This window comes from Melozone crissalis, unplaced genomic scaffold, assembly GCF_028551555.1.
Source record: "Melozone crissalis strain CALT ecotype California unplaced genomic scaffold, PUWL_Pcris_2 ptg000005l_1, whole genome shotgun sequence".
NCBI lineage: Eukaryota > Metazoa > Chordata > Aves > Passeriformes > Passerellidae > Melozone > Melozone crissalis.
The window spans coordinates 59211250-59231602 of NW_026535783.1; the positions used below are offsets into that span (position 1 = coordinate 59211250).

The 20353-nt window shown below is 39.0% G+C and overlaps 2 protein-coding genes across 2 annotated transcripts in view; one reads left to right on the forward strand and one right to left on the reverse strand.

The window, feature by feature from the left end:
• The window catches only part of MOCS2 (molybdenum cofactor synthesis 2), a 119845-nt gene that overhangs the window by 43900 nt on the left and 55592 nt on the right, over nucleotides 1-20353 (forward strand). The window lies entirely within an intron of this gene.
• ITGA2 (integrin subunit alpha 2) overlaps nucleotides 1-20353 on the reverse strand; it is a 68429-nt gene that overhangs the window by 30458 nt on the left and 17618 nt on the right. Inside the window, exons 2-11 of the mRNA XM_054283128.1 lie at nucleotides 19153-19276; nucleotides 11144-11253; nucleotides 10109-10200; nucleotides 6439-6553; nucleotides 5912-6039; nucleotides 4630-4778; nucleotides 3457-3607; nucleotides 2849-3014; nucleotides 1482-1555; nucleotides 258-396 (exon numbers count right to left, since the gene is read on the reverse strand). Of these exons, the coding sequence (XP_054139103.1) occupies nucleotides 258-396; nucleotides 1482-1555; nucleotides 2849-3014; nucleotides 3457-3607; nucleotides 4630-4778; nucleotides 5912-6039; nucleotides 6439-6553; nucleotides 10109-10200; nucleotides 11144-11253; nucleotides 19153-19276 (1248 nt within the window). The remainder of the gene's footprint in view (nucleotides 1-257; nucleotides 397-1481; nucleotides 1556-2848; nucleotides 3015-3456; nucleotides 3608-4629; nucleotides 4779-5911; nucleotides 6040-6438; nucleotides 6554-10108; nucleotides 10201-11143; nucleotides 11254-19152; nucleotides 19277-20353) is intronic.

A 20353-nucleotide genomic window follows, 5' to 3' on the forward strand; every position in this document is an offset into this window, starting at 1 on the left:
TGGGTTAAACCACAGCAGTGACAAAGACTGATTTTTTTTTCAGCTTACCACTTTGATATTAGTAGGATTTAAAAAAAAATTCAAGTTTTTATTCAATGAGCTATTGACTAGTACAAAATAATCTTTTTCACCAAAATTTTTTTTCACATTTTTAAATAATTTCTTAACACCATTTTGGGTAGGGGGGAACTTTCTAACTTCCTTAATATCTTAATCAAGGTTTCATAGATTTCCAGATTTGCATTTCAGCCCCTTACCTAGATATGAGCTATGATTTCTGTCCTGTAGAATCTTCTCAAACACATGGCTTGGAAAGGTGGTGGCTCTGTCTGAAGACTCCTGAACTACTGTTCCACTCCAGTCATAGGCCCCAACTGCACCCAGCAGCAGAACATCCTTTAAAAAACAAAAGTCTACATTTTAGAGCTACCTGATTTAGGAGAAGTGCGAGCAAAGCTGACAGTCCCATGCATAATTTCTCATCACTGGGTTTAAGGCCCTAAGAAGGCTGAAGATCACAAAAATGAAGCTGTACAAGAAAACTAAAGCCCCTTTTCTCAACAACAAAAGTGTCAATGAGAGCACAAAAAAGCTGATGTGAATAAATACAGTTTAATTCTTTACATAAGGAGATGCTCTTGAGAGAAGAGTTAAAACTAAAATCCAAATCAGCATGGCTCATTATACAGAATACTTCATACAGAAACACTTAATCTTATACTTGCAAACAGAAAACAAACATAGTATGTTTATTCAAGTTATTAAAATTCTTCACTAAACTGACATACTGTCACAGAAAACTGCAATAAAATTAAATGTGTAATTTTCCTCAAAAAATGCCCATATGTTTCTCATTTTTTGCCATTTCTTAGCATCAACTGCTTCATAATTTAAAACTTCAAATTGTGAAAATAAATGGGATTTATAAAATATTATTTCATTCATCTTTAGGGTTATGAGAAAGAAACAACCTTCTTGTACTTTCAGGTGAAAGCTGATTGAACCACATTTGGATTTTGCAAGGAGAACTTACTTGATAATCTTAAAGTTGATTAGCACTAAAATATATCTGATTTTTGGTTCTAATTTTTAAGTGAAATATGCCTTAAACAACTATAATTAATTTTACCATTTATAGAGAAATTCTTTTCAGATTTGATTTATTTATATTTTGGTAGCTGTCTACCAGCTTTACAATATAGCTAGTCACAAACAAGGAGGAATTAAATTTTTCCAGCTACATGAACTCAGAAATCACTGAAAGCATTGTACTAACATATCTCAAAATTAGTACATGAAAAAAACTATAATACAATTATACTTATTAATACATATTTAAGTAAAAAAATTAAAAGGATAATTTGATATTCTGCTTGTAAAAAGTTCTTAAAATTGGACATTGTGTTTTTATTTCTCTTTTCTTACACTCATGTGTACATATGTATATCTATTTGTATCATTAAATAATTAGAGTGACATACCTTTTTTTGTGAGTAATATGCACTGAAGCCCACCTGTGACATTTCCATTTGGAAGGTATCACCTTGATCAGTACCTGGTAAAACAGATATGAATATATGGTTATCTCTATGTAACCACACAAAATCCAGTCTTGTTGCCTCTGAGTTTAGCTATAGAGGGACTGTGTATATCCACCAATTTGGCCAAAGCATTTACAAGAAATGAAAATCAGAACTGGTAAAATGTAGAAAATTTGGAGGATTCAATTGAGGCAAATTATAAGACGGAGCCAAGAACCATGCTATAAGTCTCTTCCAAAAAAAGAGCAGAAGATGATGGTCAAGATGGCTTCAATCAGCTGGCACAGTCTTGCTATTGTGGCTGGTCTCTTTTTGTGTTTCCTAGTAAGCATTAATACCCTGAAATTAACAACTTTAATGACTGCATATTTGTAACTTCCAAACAGAAATTTTTATTTTCATATAGGACTCCTAAAAACTGTTGCAATTGTCTTGAAAAATACTGTGAGATCCATTTCCTAAGCTAGATGGATAGGAATTCAGTGGGATTGCTCAGTAAAAAGACCTATTCCCTTGCTTTGAGTAGCCGTATGGGCCTAGCAAAGATTAAATGAAGGAGAAAGAAATGGGAAGATTTCTTCCTGAGCACAGGAAAGTGGCAGACAGGCTTCTGAGGGAGCTGAGTGCAGGCTACACGTCTCCAAGGCCAAGGTCTCAATTTAACTTAAATTTGAAAGCTGGCTTTTGGGACAGCCAAAGTATCTCTGTGCCACCTCTGCAACACCTCCCTCTGAGCAATACACAGGAGCGTGGGTGGTGCTGGGGAGGAGGCCCGGTAGGCACCACACAAATTGCATTCAGTTCTGTCATCAGTAACCCAGTCTTCTGGTTTGTCTTGTGGGTCTGGTTTTTTTGTTGGGTTTTTTGTTTGGTTTTGGGGGTTTTTTGGTGGTGTGTTTTGTTTTAGTTTGTTTTTTTTTAATTTAAAAATAGCTTAGGTTTCACACAAGTGAAGCTCACAAGCATAAAAATACCGTTATTCTTCTGGTATTAACAAATACATTTGGCTGCAAATGGAAAAGCCCCGGTACCAGAGGCCTGTGACATGATAGACATTTTCATTAGCTGGGGAATGTTTTCCCCAAACTGCACAAATTAACTTAAACCTCAGGCTAATTAGGGGTGGAGTAGCTGGGGGAACACCTGTGAAAACCAGAGCCCACCTGAGCAGAGTGAAGCAGGGAGAAGCCTGCAGCTCCAGCTACCCCTCATTTTCACAATACTGCACCAAACTGAAGCTAAACAAAATCCTAAACTCATCAGCTGGGAGAATCTGATGTTTTCTTTAAACGCATTGAGTATTTTACCTTCTATACTAAAAATGCGTTCTCCAAGTGTTCCTGCTTCTTCCAGTAGTGCAGCCTCAGATGATACATTGAAGAAATACTTCTCTGTTGGGTGACTTGCAATTCCCTTGATTTCTTTAATTAAGTTTTTAGTATCCAGTTCATGCCTTATTAAGTATCCCAAAACCTTGTGTAAAGAAACAAACAAACAGCAAAATAAGAAGAGAGAGAGATCATGCTGCTACTCCATTTCTTCCTGTATTATTTTAGCAAATATTCTACATAGTTTAAAAAAAGTTACTACTTTTTAGTAAAAGTTTGTTCATACTACTGAATTGCTTATTAGAGTTCATTCCTATGCAAGGGACCATTCATACAGGAAAAGAACATAAGGCCTGGCAAGGGAGAAAACCACTGAAGTTGCTCAGGCAATTCTAGTCCTGCTTTTTCAGCCAGTAAAAAGACCAGTATTTCCCTCAGCTCAGAGGATTAATTTGGCTTTGCTTCAGTCTCAGCAGTTAATGATGTGTGCATTGCACACCACTTTTGTATAGAACACGTACTTTGATACATACATAACAAAACAATCTTTCAAACATGCAGTAATGTATAATTTCAGTATTACTTACAGCAATGCCAAATCTGGTTATATTGTCTTCATTGCATTTACCTATCACTGTTTTCAGGTTGGAGCCATCATGTGATTCGCCATCTGTCACAACAACCATGACTTTTGTGGCTGTCGGGCGTCCTCCCGACTCAGCTGAGAAGGCATACTGTCTGTGATAAAACATTGGGTTTATCACTCACCAATCCATCATGGATGGAACCCAGCACACACACTGTCATGGATATGCCCATCACTGAATTAGAGCAAGTTGCTTCTGTAGTGCATAAGGAATGTTAACTAAAGAAGCAGGAAAAAAAATATGTAGGGCTGGAAGGACTGGATGGTGTTTCTGATAAAAATGTAAACCCCAGGAAAAACAATATTTTTTTTTGTACAAATATTTCTAAATGAAAAGGGGGTTGCATCAGAACTGTTAAAGTTTTATGACACCAGGAATTGGCATCATCAAGCTCATACAAAAATGGAACAGAATTAATAATAGACTTCTCAATACTTCTGCAAATATTGATTCCATTGATAGCTGAGCCTGTTCCTAAACCAAATTCTCCAGTTCATTTGATTTAGCATGTATTTTGGCCTAGAGTTCTGTACTTGATAAAACTTCAAAACAGCATCTTCTTGCTGAGATGGACCTGGTTTATACATGTGTTCAGAGTCATAAAACATTGGTTTAAATTTTCCCTATTTTTTCACACTCATGCTGCTGCAGTGATAAACTGACAACAGACAAGAGGTTTTTATTTTCTCTGCAACCAACCAAAGCCTGATCTGCAAACACAAATGTTACTGAGCCCACTGAATCCCTGGATAAACTTTGCTTCTTTCAGTGGTTTTGCATGTTTCCTAAAACCTCGTCCACTCTGTTTGATGCACTGTCATGTTTAGAGATCTGTGACATAACAACTCTGCTGGATGCCAGAATTCCTTTAGAGTAGACTTCAACCCAATAGTTAACAACATGCTTTTCAGTAATTCTAGTCTACGTATTCCTGTGCCAGTCTGCATGGGACACTGTAAATGTACCTGATGGATTCTGCCTAGTGCTGGGAACCTACTGCAGAGGCCCTGGGCACATGGACTTCCCAGCAGGAATGAAGCTCAAGATGTTCTCACTGCCATGTGAGAACTGTAAGTTACAACAGTTGCAGGGTAGATCATCAATGCATCTCACCTTGCATTGTCAATGGCTTTGAAAGTATTAGTGAGATCTCCTCCCTTCTGAGATGTTTTCTCCATTGCTTTAACAACCTCATCCTTGGTCTGATATGTATTCAAGTTGAAGACTACTCGGGGATCATTAGCATACTGAATTAAACCCACCTATGCAATAAAGAAAAATGGTGTTAGATTATGATGCTTTACAATTAGTTACATAGAGTCATGATGCTTACTTATGCGTCAGGTTGGTGTAAAAGGTCTGCAAATGCACAGCTCTCTTTCAACACATATAAAACCAATTAATATTAACACATTTGAAAAGCAAAGAAAGCTAAAATGCTCTTGCACTTTGTATCATTTGTTATAGACTACAATATGTTATTGCAAATGATCTAAAATAGACATTAAATGTTTGCTTGGTTACTTCTGGAAGGGTTGATGGATAGCAATAATTCTAGGAGCTCTGGGAAAAAAGAGAAAATAGCAGTAGTTCTACAAGCTGACAGCACCTCAGTCTGATCTCTTCTAAGGAAGTCCTAAAGGTTAGTTACTTCACAGCACTTCAAACCTGCACTTCAAACCCTACTTGTTTTTAATACAGGTGAAGCTAAAGATGTAAGATAAGATGTGCATTAAAAATAAAGGCAAAAAAGAAAAGACGCTAAAGGTGAGGTTCAGAAAGAACTGAGCAGGAAGCCTAGCTTTTAAGCACCTCACTTCCAAAGTAGCCCAAGGAAGAAGGCAGCCTTTGGGAGAGATTTGCAGTACCCCAGTCTTTGTTCTCAGAACTGTTTAGGGAAAATGGACAACTGTAAAGACAGAAGATGTTTAAAACAAAAAAAAGGCAATAAAATTTTCCTTACCATCATCAAATCAAAAGGAAAAAAAAACCCCTCAAAGATCAGTGAGTAAAGTAGCAGGAAAAGCTCCTGTTTTAAAGATGCAGCAGTTGCAAAGTAAGAGGTGTATGAAAAGTCCATTAAAATCTGTTCTACTTTTATCACATCCCCAAATTTTCAACTACTTTTATGTCTAATGTGTGAAAGAGATCTGACTCCCCTAGATACAACATTGACTTCTATTTCAGTTAATTTATATTTTGGATCAAATTACTAATCCCTTTTGAAATATGATAACCATGAGATAAAATTCTCAACACTGAGTAGGATAACTGTGTAATCTGTGGCTTTGAGGTACTGTAGTTACACAGAATCAGGCTTGGTTTTCTTTAAAATTGGTTGGTTTAGGTTTTGTTTGGGTTTTTTTGGTCTTTCTCAAATATGTCTTTGACTTACCTGGGTCTTGTTAAGGCCTATGTCTAAGCCTTGTACAAATTTTTTCAAAAATGCCCGCACTGCATCCCAGGGATAAATGCTGTTTGACTCATCACAAACCACCACAACATCTATAACAGAGGAACACTCTAAAAGGAAAATAAGAAGTGGACATTAAATGCATTTGCAGTCTCAATACACACCTCAGCTAAATACAGAGGTGTATATTTAGGTCTCACACAGGCAACACTTCAGCTCAGGAAGTTGAAATATGAGAACTCAATAAAAGCATATGCAGGTTTTAAAGCTGCACTGGTGCAATGCCTCTGAATACAGAGGATTAAGGCCATACTTACATCAGCATCGGATCACAATTTGTCAGCCTTTACATACAGGTTCCAGGACTTCCGTTTTGGCACATACTATTTTTTTTAAAAGAAATCAAAATTACCAATCCCCCACACAGTATCTCTTGATTTTTTTTATATGTTTGGTTTTGTTGTTTTGGGTTTTTTTTAATTGAATGTGTTTTGTACACGTTGCCTTACTTTGGACAGCTGGCGAAAAGCTTCTTAATATCTCAAAACTTGGACTGATTTCAGAACAAACTCCTGTTGCATAGTATTGTCTTCCACACTGCTGCGCCCACAAGGGACCACAAGTCTTTAAAAAATAACAACAAAAAGAAACGATAAAAATAACCAACACTTGTCTCACCATATCTACACACAAAACTACGACAAGCAGGATGACAGCAAAGCTCTCGGGGGTCATGGGGCCAGCCAGCGCCGCCCCTCTCACACAGTTCCTCAGGGAGCGGAAGGTATTCCCGCCGCTGCGGCCCCCGCCCATCCCGCGTGCGCCGCGCTGCAGCGCCAGCGCCGGCCGCCAGGTGGCGGCAGCGCCCCGCGCAGGCGGGCCCGGGGCACGCGCGGCATCGCCGTGAGGGGCGGGCGGGGAACCGCGACCCGAGCCGGGAACCGGGACCCGAGACCCGAGCCGGGGGACCGACAGCTGGGAGGCCTCCGAAAGGCTCGTCCCAACGGGAATTCACCTGGCATCTACAGGGTGCACTGCAGCAGCTCGCGGTGAGCGCAGTCTCACTGGGCTGCACCAGCCCCTGGCCTTGCATCCCCCCCGGGGTTTCGTTGGCTTTGGGGGAAAAATGACCCTGCTTCGCTGCTGGAAACAACCTCTGTAAACAGCAATGTTTTCATCATCCCCCTATCATTTACATCTTCCAACATCTTTATATGTACTGATATCAACCATATATTAAGGCAGTATCTTGTCGTGAGAGTATAGGGGGAGTTGTGTGTGTGGGTTGAGGTGGCGAGTCGGTGGGTGTATTTGCTTCTTAAAAGAAAACATTATAAGCTCGAGGAAATAAATGTAACCTCTACATAACCTCTCTCCAACTATTCTGTGAGAAATTGTAGTTTCCTTATATATACAGTCTGGTTGCACCCACATTTTTTTAGGAAAAGAGGGACTTTTCTCAAGAATAGTAGAGGGTAGAAAAAAGTAATTAAATTCAAAAGTTGAAAATGAGCTAAATCGCCCACTTGGTTTCCCACTGAGAGACAACATCAAACTATCCTAAGATATTTGACCAGATGGCGGATTTTGTAGATGAGAAAGGAAGTATATCCACATTATCTGATCTTGAGATAAGTGCTTTTTTTAGCTGCTACACGAAGCATGGTTAGTTCTTACTGAAAAGACAGATTTTTAGTAAGGTGAAAGGTACAAAATAAATCATCTATATGGAACTGGAGGAGGGTTACTGGCCTTTAAAATTAATTTAAAGTTCTTTTTAGATTGTTCTTATTCGCCCATTTTCTAACTTTTTTTTTCTGTATTGTTGGTAGTTGAAAACTGTGATGTTAACCTTGGAGCAAAAAGCAAAAATGTTCTAATAATCTTTGTTGATCTTCAGAGGAATAAAAACGGGGGGGAATTAATGTTCTAGCACTGCTTAAGTCAGAAATTTAAGATGCATCATTACTGAAGGGGAGATCACATATCAAGGACAGGGGGGACACACATCATCAAGGATGAACTTGAAAGGCAGAAAGTTATAAAGGGGCAGAGACTTTTCCTTCAGGACTAACATTAAGAGATGTGGGCATAAACTGGAAGGGAGAGAAGCAGATGGATTGGGCACTGGATGACTGCAGAGTGTCTGGAAGCATGCAGCCAGCATACAAAGCAAATATGGCTTAAAGATGCATGACGAGAACCTGTTGAGTTGGGGAAATACCAAATACACTGTATAGTGCTTGGGAAAGCCTCACATGGAATACAGCAGAGACCTGGTCAATGATGTTCGAGAGAGACTTATTTTAAAAGAACATTTCAGCCAAAAAACTGTATTTGTTTAGCAAGGCAAAGGAGAAGGGTGGTTTGGGCTGTCAAATAGAGAAGGGAGATTTTACCTGCAGGGAGATGAGAGCTGCTTCTTTCAACTAAAGGCACAGCACTGCCCAGTAAACAAACTGATAAAGATTTACATGGGAAATCCAGAAAAACCTTGTTAACCATCAGTGAAATTCTTCAGCACCTCTCCAACAGGCCTAAGCATGCCTCAGAAAAGTGTAAGGAGCATGTGGGAAATTACTGCCGTGCACTTGGAATACCTGTGGGAAGCAATCCCCTGGCATCAAACAGCGTCCCAGCAGGACTGGGAGCTGCAGCACAGATGTCCCAGCCTGGGTCACACTCCCAAGCGAAAGAGCCCAGGGACGGGGCAGGCAGCACAGACTGGGACAGGCAGAGGGAGGCTGGGAGAGGCCTCAGGAGGAAGGGGAACAGTGAGCTGGGAGGAGGAAGGCCTGAAATAACCCACAGAGCCCATCACAGAGGCCAGCTGCCACAGACAGAGTCTTGGAGCAAAGTCCCAGCTGGAAGCAGCTTGCAAATAGGAGCAGGCTGGACACGCACTGGGTTCACTACCTGCCACAATTAAACCACAAGGCTTTTGGTATTTGTTGAGGCTGAGTCACAGATAAGCACCTGTCTCCAGAACCTCACTCTCCTTATGTTAAAAAAGAACTTCTCTTGGATGAAAATGTGACTGTTTATGTCTTAGAATTCAACCTGGCTTTTTGTGCTGTTTGTTTGTTTGGTTTTTTTTTTTTTTTAATTTTTTAAATTTAAGGAGACTCAATCAATAACATGTGGATCAGGAAATACTTTTTAACTGAGAGTTCAAATATTATTAGAAAATTCAAATTTCCCTGCATGAGATATTTTAAAATACTCTAGTTACTCATACTGACTAAAAGTGGGTATGCATAGGACATTAAAAATAATTGAAAGTATTATTCAAGAGAGAGAATAAGATATTTTAATCAAGGCCTTCTTCAAGTCAAGAAAATACTGTTCCTGTATTTTGAAGTTATGAATAACTTTACTAATTCCATGAGGACTGCTGGAAAGGTTGGAATTAGACATACTTCTAAGTACTTCATGTATTACATGTAACTACATGTTAGTGAATATAATAAATACTTGAATACTTTTGTGATTACTAGGAAGATGCAACAAAAAATACAAAGCTTAAGGACAGCCTAGAGCTCTTCTCTCTGTATTTTATTGTTTTACTAATGCACTGCACAAGGCTACATCAAACTGAAATACACCTACACACCAAGAGTTTTCGTGCTTATGATTAGGATCATAAAAAAGCTTGTTAAACAGGCATGCACTTCCTTTCAAGTAAGAATTCTATTTTGCAGGCTCCAAGGACAGTGGTTTGTGAAATATACACAGAGAAAATGCCTCCTCTTCCAAGCTCACTGACCAAATAAAAGGGGCTAGAAATACTGATATCTCAGGAGAACAGTGCCTGTGCAAGTGTGAATGATAGAGGAGAGGTTATACAAAGCCCATTGAAAGCACAATCAGAACTATACAAGACCACCTTAAATAATTTAATGGTGGAAATATCCTTGCCTATATTGTCTGACTAGAATCACTGAGACATTAAGTAGGATGTTTAGATAAACAACAAAGGAGAGACTTCACAATTTTTCCTGCATTAATGATACATTTTACAATTGATTTTGGACCCTAGGTAAGTGCAGTGGGATGTACTAATCCATGCTGCATAATAAAATACATTTAGCCTGCACTTATGAAAATATGTGGATAATTCTGGTTTCTTGATTCTCTTTTGAAGATTCTGTGTGTACTGCATATGATCTTGATACATACCAGAAATCCTCCAGTTTTTGAGTTCTGTATCAGAGTCAAGCCAAGGTTCATGTCCTTTTTAATTTCAGTCACATTTGGAATATTTATTAAAGCTGAAATAAAATTAAATTAAGTAATGACAGAATAATAGAAAAGGTGTAGAATCAATTTACTAAGTTAAAATTAATTTCAAAAACTTGATTTTTCATAATTTAAGGTGCCTTTTCCAAATTTCTACATGCAATTCTGAGATAAACTGCATGTAGAAATTTGCAATTTGTAAAAGAATAAAAGAAACAAAAGCCAATCTTTGGGGAAAAAAAATTGCTAACCATCAATTATAGACATCAATTAAGTATGGCCATTTAGAGTATCTGCCCTGAAGACAGCTGAAGGCAAAAGAGAGGAAGAAAAAAACCTACATATTGCATGTTTTTGGCTGGCTGAATAGATGCAGCTGAGTAGCTACAGTTACATTCCTGAGGACACCAGACTCCTCTGATCCAGTATCAGGCTTTAGACAAAAAACTGGAAGGGCCAGTGGAGGGCAGAAATTATCTGCACCACAAATAAACACAAAGGAGCAATCTCAACACACCCTGCTGCCTCATATTTTCACTGTATCCCAACCTGAACTCCATTTTATAGCTAGTTTGCAAGCACAAACACACACCCCTACCTGGCTTAGGGAGGACAGGGGCAAGCACCTGCCAGCATGGAGCCCTGTGCCCACTAGCCACTGGCTCTGGGACCCACAGTGTTCCTGCCCCTTGGCTGGAGGGTAAGGACCCCAGGTGCTCCAGAGGGTGACACTGAGACCCCAGTGTCTCCAGCAGCTGGCACCACCTGGCCTAGGTCCGGTGGCAGGCACCAATTTTTGCTCAGACAGACACGTCTCATCAGCACTGAGGCCTTGCAGCACACACACACACCTTCACAGAATCTGAGATTATGCAGATTGCTAGTTAAGAAAAGTTTTAATAAGGTAGACTGGCCTCATACACACACAGGGGAAAACTTAACAAGTGTGGCAAGACACCGTTAGTTAGAACATACCTTGTAAATTCAATTTTTTGCATGTGGTTTTGGAGACACCAACAGGACATGCATATATATCTCCAGTTCTGTTCGCAGGATAGCCACTCCAGGGTGAACCAACCAACAACCTAAAGGAAAAGGAACTTGATTATGTCCTAAATGATACTGAAAAAGTTCAGCAGCATTGCATAGCACACTATAGGTAACAGGTAGAGAGGCTCTCATGAGCACCCAAGGCATTCAGGTGTGGGAGTCCTCTCCAGAACTGTTCAGAAGCTTTACTTGCATGTCAATACACCGCACTGGATTCACCAGGGGCAGCTTTGGTGGAGAAGAAGAATGGGAGGGCCTTTGGGGATTCATCTGCCGCCGACAAGTGTAGCATTTTCAATGTGACATTATGTCGTAGGTCAGAAGAAATACAGTGAAGGTTCTAATATATATAGACACATAAAAATGTAGAAATATATGTGTTGGGGATTGAGATACATATTACTTACTATTCTATCAGTTAATGGTTAACTGATTCCTTTTGGGTTATTCTTTTAACTGATAAGAAGCATTTTCTACAGGATCTGCTTAGCAACAATAAAACACTTATGTCTGATCTTGAGCACTACCACACCTTGATAACACTGAGTCAGAAAGAAAATACTGCAGGTGGTAACAATCTGCTGCATTAAGTCTGTAATCCTGTACAAGAAAGTTAATACTTATGATAATTCTGCCTGCAACACAAAGTGATTCATGTTCTCTGACTCATTTGTTCATATACCATAAGATTTCCCCCCAACTTCTGGCCCTCAAGACTCTTAATTTTTATCTGAAAGCCTTCACAAAACTATTTAGTTCACCTTCTTGGAATACTGCTTAAGAACACCTCTCTTTTATCAAAAGTCTCTAAATGATGAACTCAAGAGTTATTAAAAATAAAGCAAATTATTGAAAAGCAGGGACTATGGGTATTTGCTCCAGCAGCAACATGACTTTATTTTCAAACAGAACAATCCATGGCAGTAAGTAATGCATTTTGGAGACTGTAGGAAGACAAGCAATGGAGCCCCAATACAGAATATTGAATTAAATTAGAAATCATCTTTTTTTAGTCCATCAGTAGGTTGTTCAGAGCAAAATTGCTATTCTCTAAAATTTTATAGGTATCTAACCTATACCTTTATACCTGGTGCTATTAAAAAAATTGTAAAATTTTTATATTTTAAAGAAATTTCTATATATATTGTTAACTTCCTAGGGATCATCTGATTTTACTGCTGTGATGTTAGTTTGAATAAAGTGGTTATGACAAAAAAGAGTTTTAGATGCACATGAAAGAGTTTTTCTCTAGTTTGCTCAGAGAAAATACTGCTAAACTGCAATTTCTTTTTAAGTTTATTTCACTTTCATCAAACACAAATAACATTATTTTACCAGTTCAGCTGAGAGTTTGGTTTCAGATTCTCTTTCTTGTGTGTCTGGATATTTTAACAATGCCTAACTCTTTCTCAATTACCTTGTTGGAAAAGGGTGATCATGCAGGCAGCAAGAACAGGACTTTGTGTACTTCTAGCATGTCTAAATATGCAACTTAGCTTCATACAAACATATCTCTAAAACAAAAATATTGCAGTAGCTGTGAGGAGGCCTCTGATTTTCTTGTTTTTTTAATGAGTGTTTCTGAGCCTTTTCAGCACAGTGGAAACCAGAACTGCCACAGCTCAGGACCAAACAAATAGAGCTCACAAGCAGCTACTGCACTGGTCATGTGCCAACAGATAACATAATCTGCAAATACTTGCAGTGACACAGAGGGCTGGAGCTGGTCAATAGTGGGAGGAAGAAGGAGGAGGAAGACATGTTGTTAGCTTGCTAGGTACTACTGAGTTGGGTACAGGAATATAAAATGCTAACTGGGCTGATGGGAGAGAAGTGTTAGGACTTTTTGTGGAAAGAGGAAACAACTTTAAAATGGATGGCAACACTGTGTGTGCAATATCTGAAACGGGAACAGCTTTCCAGTATTAACTGTCAGGCTGAACATTGCACTGTGTACATTTATAAACACTTGCACTTTTTTTTTTCTAAGTTTCCCAGAAGATAAACATATTTCGGAGTCCTTGCAGGATGACAGCTACTGTTCAGAGAATGGCCTTGTATCTTGGAAATACCCACTGAAACTACTCCCATCTAGTAAGAAACTCACTGTGAATCTCTGTGTTGTGCTGGCACAGCTCTGCAGCCACAGGTTTTCCTGAGAGCCCAGAGCACACAGTTTCACTCACAAGAAAAGTGAGTGACAGGGAGAAGAGGAACAAAAGTTTGAGCACTAGCTGACCCCAAATCCAAGCCTAAATCCAAGCTCACTCCAAGTTCCACCCCTGCTACTGGCATCGAGACAAACATCATCCCTGCTCTGGTGTTTACTAAAAGCTGTTCTCTGCTTTTCAGCATGCATACTTTTGCTCATTCCATGGGCATTATTTGCCTCCCATTTTCTCTGCCCTCAACATTAACTGCAATCCAGACATGCACTTATACCAAGAAACTATCGCTTCTAAAACTTGATATTCACAAGATAATTTTGCTATTGGTACCCCTGAAACCAACCTTGGCGTTACTGCATGGTACAAACAGAAAAATGTAAGACAAAACAAGATGAACTTTACTCATTTTAAATCCAGATTTAAATCTATGCCAAGTAAAGAAATTTAATTTTGTCTTTCATTTGCCTTGCACTCCTCACAGTTTAGTGGGACTTATTTTATTAATTATTTTTTCTGTATTCCTTGTAGATTTGCATAGTCTGTGAAACTCAATGTCATACCTATATTGCAGGCCAAAAAATGCCACTCCATACACAGAATTCCCACTTAGAACTGACTGTTACTGATGGTGATTTTCAGAAGTCAACAGAGCTATTAAACCCATTGCATTATTTGACTTAACTAGTCTAACCTGTTGTCAATACATGCCTGAGAAAAAATTATTAACTGACTTCTGCCAAGCTTAGCCCCCTACTTTTGCCAGCCCTAAAGGCTCTAGGAAATAACAAAATTTCTATTTCTTTTGTATTCTTTGCCTTACTTTATATTTAATACCAGCCCTAATCTACGTAAGAAATCAGAAGTCCTACTTGCCTTTCAAAATTAACATAAACCATTGCAGTAGGGAGTTACACAACACTGCTCTGGGAAAATGCATGTGTATCTTTCTGAAACATCAGAAGTGAAGACAGCAAGGGAGTATCTGGCTAGCATCCTGCTAACTACTTTTTTTTTTTACTGTAATTAGACAGGATACATGAGACAAAGCGAAACAGAATATATCAAGAAAGAATGCAAGAAAGCAGTACTAAAATACTTGAAAATGCTTGTTTCCAAATAAACTGTATCATGTATAATGTATTAATTAAGGCTCTTTTTCAGCCATGAGTCAAATATTTATTTTTACAAAACCTCTTTATATGTCCTTGCAGACCATCTTTACAAAATACTATAGTGAGTATAATGTAATATTGCTACTGATGTTATTATTCATCTCCCTAATCATTCTCCAACACTGTATACAAAGCAATGGCACTAGGAAGTGATATGAAGTTCAGCAGCAAGACCTTACCACACAAGCTGCAGGAGTGGCAGATCAAAGTGCAACAGGAATTATTTCTGGGAAATTACACCATGACAAAGTTAGTAATCAGCAAACTGTGATGTAGCAGAAAGCAAAATCCAAATTCATAGTAAAGGGCTGAATTCCCAGCTGTTGTCAGAGCATGTTTTGTATTTTCTGTTTTTTTTTTTTTTCTCTCTTTTCTTATATATTTGCTTTTTATTGTGTCGCATTGTGTTTTGTTTTCTAAACATGAAGATGGTTAATAGGAAAATAAGAACAGAAAGAACCTCTTAGACCATCTGGCCTTTTTCCTACAATTACAGGAAATGGTGAGTAGATATGGAGACCAGAAAACTCTTCATGCTCATAGACACTTCACTGCGCACACTAAAGCACTTGCACCATCTAAAACTTTTGATCCTTTCAACAAGAATCAGAAGTTCAAAAACTACAGTGAGCTATGGCAAGAGAATTTGAGTGACAAACTCAGAAGTCCTAGAAAAAAGAAGGCAGAGCTTTTCCAAGCAGGAAAAGGGCAAACTGTGGTGCATGCAGTCAGGGAAAACAAAACTGGGTAAAGAACTCAGCATTAGCAGTGGTTCTGGCACTGAAAAGACAGAGCTGCAACAATGGCAGCTTCTGTTAGGAGAAAAAAAAAATCAAAAAATTACCATCCTCAAAAGAAATGGCCTTCCTCATTAAAATCAGAAAGCTTTGAAAATGTACTGATTTCAATAGAAGTTCATACAGAAATGTGTCTTTCTGACAAAATATCTTATTGGTCTGAAAAGGCCGCACAGATCATCAGGAGAAAGGCCACTATATTTGGTGACCAGTGAGAATTAGGCAATGATTTTTAAAACTACGTTTGGTAGTGCAATAATTATGACATACATCATCAGTAAGTGCACTGTATATTGTGTCATTACTGACATGTGAGATGAAACAAAATATTTTAATACAAAAATTCCAAAAACTTCAAAACCAAAATAATTTTTAAAAATGCATATTCTAAGCACACAGACACAGCTGAGCATGTGTCTGAAGACACGTGTGTAAGAAAAAGCATTTCACAGCTATCTGCAACTGCTTCAATCTTCCTCACCTGAGACAGCTATAAAACCAACTCTCAACATGGGGTATATATGGTTATCTCTGAAGACTGTACTGTAAGCTGCTGTTAAGGGAATGCACATTCAAGATGAACTTTATAGGATACAATGTGGCTTTCTAAAAGATTATAAAATAACAGAAATTTTAGTTTAAATTTAAGATTCAGATGCAGATGATCTCTTGACAGGGAGAACCACAGTATAAACTAAATTATGTTTCTGCGGTGGCTAATTTCTTGTGTGGCCTACTGCTTTTCTAATTGATGAATTTCATTGGTATTCACAATTTTCCTCGAATTCATTAAAGAGTTCCTGTTTTAAAATTCCCATCAGAAACTCTGAAAAGCCTGAGCTGTGCTTGACTTGCAAGTTTGTGCTTATTTATGAGCATCACACACCATCAAGGCTCATCAATGCACAGTGGATTAGTGCCCAATTATCCTGGATCGTCTGCTCTAACACAAACAGTCTTCCTTGGTGGTTTGTGCCACAGTGTCCCAACATGTGCCAGATTCCAATAGTCCTGCATTCCCTTTTGGACTGTCTTCCCTTTTCTCTCTGAACTCATCTCCAAGAAAAAGTGAAAGCCAGTAACAATTTGCAAAAATTCTCTCTTTATCTTTTCTTTTGTTCTTACTGCCTCAGGAGATGCACTTCCCAGAAATACTGCTGAATAACATAACTGACATGTGCTATATTTCTGTAGCTCTCCTTTCTACTCTTTGAATACAGGAGGTTTTTTAAAGCTGTATTTTATATAGCACCCTGTGAACTTATTAAGCAAAATCTAGGAAGTGACAGAATTTCTGGTGGAGCTCAGATTCTGGATAATCTCTTCTGGGGAGAGATGGCACCCCAGTAAGCACATGGTGTGGTGAGCAGCCCCATTCTTTGTGCCTGGACAGAGTTTTCTGATACATCACATTCTTGCTGCACAGTGACGATCTCTCCACAAAAGCATATGATGATAAATGCTCCCCTCAGACAGAAAAATCACCCTGATCTTATCTTAGACTGTTTATCTTGTTCCCAGTTCAGCCATGTCAACAAGAACTCTGCGCATGGATCGCAGCCTCCGCATGGCTCATAGGAGAAAACAACTCTACTGAACAACTTGAAAGAGATTGAATGTTCTGTTTGGGTTGGGGTTTATTTTTTGTCTGCTTGGTTGGGTTTTTTGTTTTGGGTTTTAATTTTTTTTGTTTGTTTGTTTTTTAATAACGCATACAAGATAAAGCTCTATTGTCCCCAGAAAAATAAAATAGCCTAGAAATTAAGAGAACAAGACAGTAGAACATGACTCACTCTTTTTTTTAAGCTTGCCTAATGATTTTTTGAGTGGAAGACTGAAAAGGGCTTTTCTTCACTGAAGAGTGTCTAACAAGTCCTTGTTACTTGAACACAAACTGATAAAATTTCCCTGATTTTTGGAGATACATCAGACAACATGCCGGGAAAGAACTAATGGTGAAGTGCCTACATACAGAAAAGTTTACCAGATTCAAAATATTCATATACTTAGGAGAAGATTTGTTGAACTCCATGGTCATAAGAGTGTTTTCCAACCTAAATGATTCCATGATTCTGTAAGGTAGGAAAAGTTAAAATGAAGTTACTTTTTTTTTCCTTCTATCCAGCACACATTATCCGAGAAAGTGGTAGTGGAGGAGTTTTTATATTAGAAGCAAAACTAAAAGAGGGAAATATAAAACATAAATAGCTTGAATGGATCAGGCAGCTATTGCTTCTTCTGCAAGCCTACAGAAAAACTTGTTAGAAGTATAAAACACAAAAACTTCTCCATGTATGAAGCCAAAATGTTCAGTTCAGTACAGACACACGTTCTCCTTCAATGGCTTTACACAGAACTTGGGGGGGGAGGGGGGTTTGGTTGCCCTTTTTTTTTTTTTTAAAGAGATGTCTGATCTATGGGTGACTAAACACGTAATTAAAGCAGGCAGAAATGCAGCGAGAAGCCACCACAGCATCAGATGAAGAGTGGGGGTAGGTTGGAAGCCTACTCAGCTGAGGGAGAGAAAATGCCAAGGTATTAATTCAGAGGCTACAGCTCTGCTCTGCTCTGCTCTGGCTGTGTCTCCTGGTCCCTGGAAGACAACACCTCTGGGAAGTCGGGGTTGTATGTGTGTGCGTGCAGCCGATGGCAGCGGCGTGGTCACAAACCTCTCAGCTGCCTCTGTCACTCTGTGCCACTTTTCCAAATTTTAATGGAAAAATACACTTTCTTGTGTGACATCTTTCTTTCTCGTTACTGAAAAAAAGTGCAGTTCCTGAGGGTTTTGTCAGAAAAGCAGAACTTCCATTTTGTGGCTATTTGGGTTCTGACACAGTTCCTGTCCATGGAGGATGACTGGTCCGAAGTATCTCAGCATACCATAATATGTACAATCTGGTGGACCTTTCTGCTCCAGACTTAAACCCATGTATACACAAACAGCCACTGAAGAGTTCAGTAGTTCTCAACAGCTTTCTAAGACTTACAGTCCTTACACATAAAGACACCTGAAGATTTGTGCCTGCTGAGGCTGCAGAAGAGGAAACACTGTGTTTTCTACTAAATGCGCTTACTCCCAATAATACGTTAAAGTTCTTCTTGAAACCAACATTACTAGAAAAAATATTTTACTAATTGCTCATCAAGCCCAATGTTGTGGCAACAGAGGACTTCAGGTCAAATTTTGTAGCTGAAGAGATTTTGCAAACAATACTTTGCTATGATTGTGTTATAAACATCTAAATACACCATCCCTTGCGAGGCAAACAGTTAATACTGTATCAGACACAAAATTATATCCATTTAGTTTAATTTTAATACTAATAATTAGAACTCACTAGGCCTAATAATTTGTTTTGATCTTAAAAATGTTAAAATGGGGAAATACCCACATATTAAAATAAAGAGTATAAAAGAGCATAAAGAGCAACAAAGATGCTCTGGGTACACAAAGGAATGAAATGCAAGTTAAAATTCTAGAGAAAATGTAAGCCTAAGGAAATTAGAGTATTGGAGATGAAGAAAAAAATTACCATAAGAATGACCTCAGGTTAAGGAAAGACATGGTGTTAAGTAAAAAAGCATGAACCATCACATGCACGCACTTTTAGAATATCTCAACTTTTGGTTTAATAACATTAAGTATTTCTTTGTAAAAAGATAGCTGAAATATAAAGACAAATTAGCCAGAATCCCTTCAAACGAGATGTGGAATTATAAAAGAAATATTAAGAGTTGCAACATTTTTTTACTTAACCTTTTAGTTGGACCTAAACCAACCCATTCAAAATGCTTACCATTTGCCTTGTTCATTTATAAACTGTTGAACTGCATATCCAAACTGCTCTCTTGGTGGACCAGAAAATATTTTTGCTTCCAGGAGCCCAACATTGTAGGCTTCACAGCAGTTATGAAGAATGCCTGCTAACAGAAAGATTATGATTATAACAGAAGCAATTAAAGAAGAATTTTGATCTCAGTGAAAAAGGCTGTTCATCTATGACAGCTCCCCCAACAGAAGAAAATAAACACAGCCTTTGACACATGCTTGAAAAAGCAGTGATTTTGCCACAGTACCCTGGCCATGCCAAATGCCTCTTCTAGCACTCTTTATGTGTGTTGTATTACTGTGGGTAAAGATCAGTGATTCATTCACTGTTTGTCTTAACAAAAGTTGCAGCATTACTAATGGGAATGTTTTAGCTGAATAGAGGCAAAAAAAAAAAAAGTGTGATTGACAGGTCTGTTATCCTCCTTTACCTTCAGGCATAAGTTAGGCTTATGGCACAGCAAACACATCAACAGCCTGCTGAGGTACACTAGAATCACAGGGTTGAAAGAACCTTACTCAACCACCAAATAAACCATGTCCCAAAGCCAAATCCACCAATAAACCATGTCCCTAAGGGCTACAACTACACATGTTTTGGAAACTTCTAGGGATGGTGATTCCACCACTTCCATGGGAAGAGTGCTTCAATACTTGACAACCTTTTCCAAGACGAAATTTTTCCTAATTTCAGTTTAAAACTTCCTGGTGCAACTTGATCTCATTTCTGCTTGTACTATTGGTTGTTACCTGGGAAAAGACGCTGACCCCCACCTGGCCACAGCCTCCTTTCAGGCAGCTGTAGAGAGTGATGAGGTCCCCCCTGAGCCTCCTTTTCTCCAGGATCAACATCCCCAGCTCCCTCAGCTGCTCTTCACAGCACCTGTGCCCCAGACCCTGCCCCAGCTCCATTGCCCTTCTCTGGACTCTCTCCAGCCCCTCAGGGCCTTTCCTGCAGTGAGGGCCCAGCCCTGGACACAGCACTGGAGGTGTGGCCTCAGCAGGGCCCAGCACAGGGGGACAATCCCTGCCCTGGCCCTGCTGGCCACAGCATTGCTGATCCAGGCCAGGATGCCATTGGCCTTCTTGGCCACCTGGGCACAGCCTGGCTCATGTTCAGCTGCTGTCACCAGCACCCCCAGGTCCTTTCCAGCCACTCTGCCCCAGCC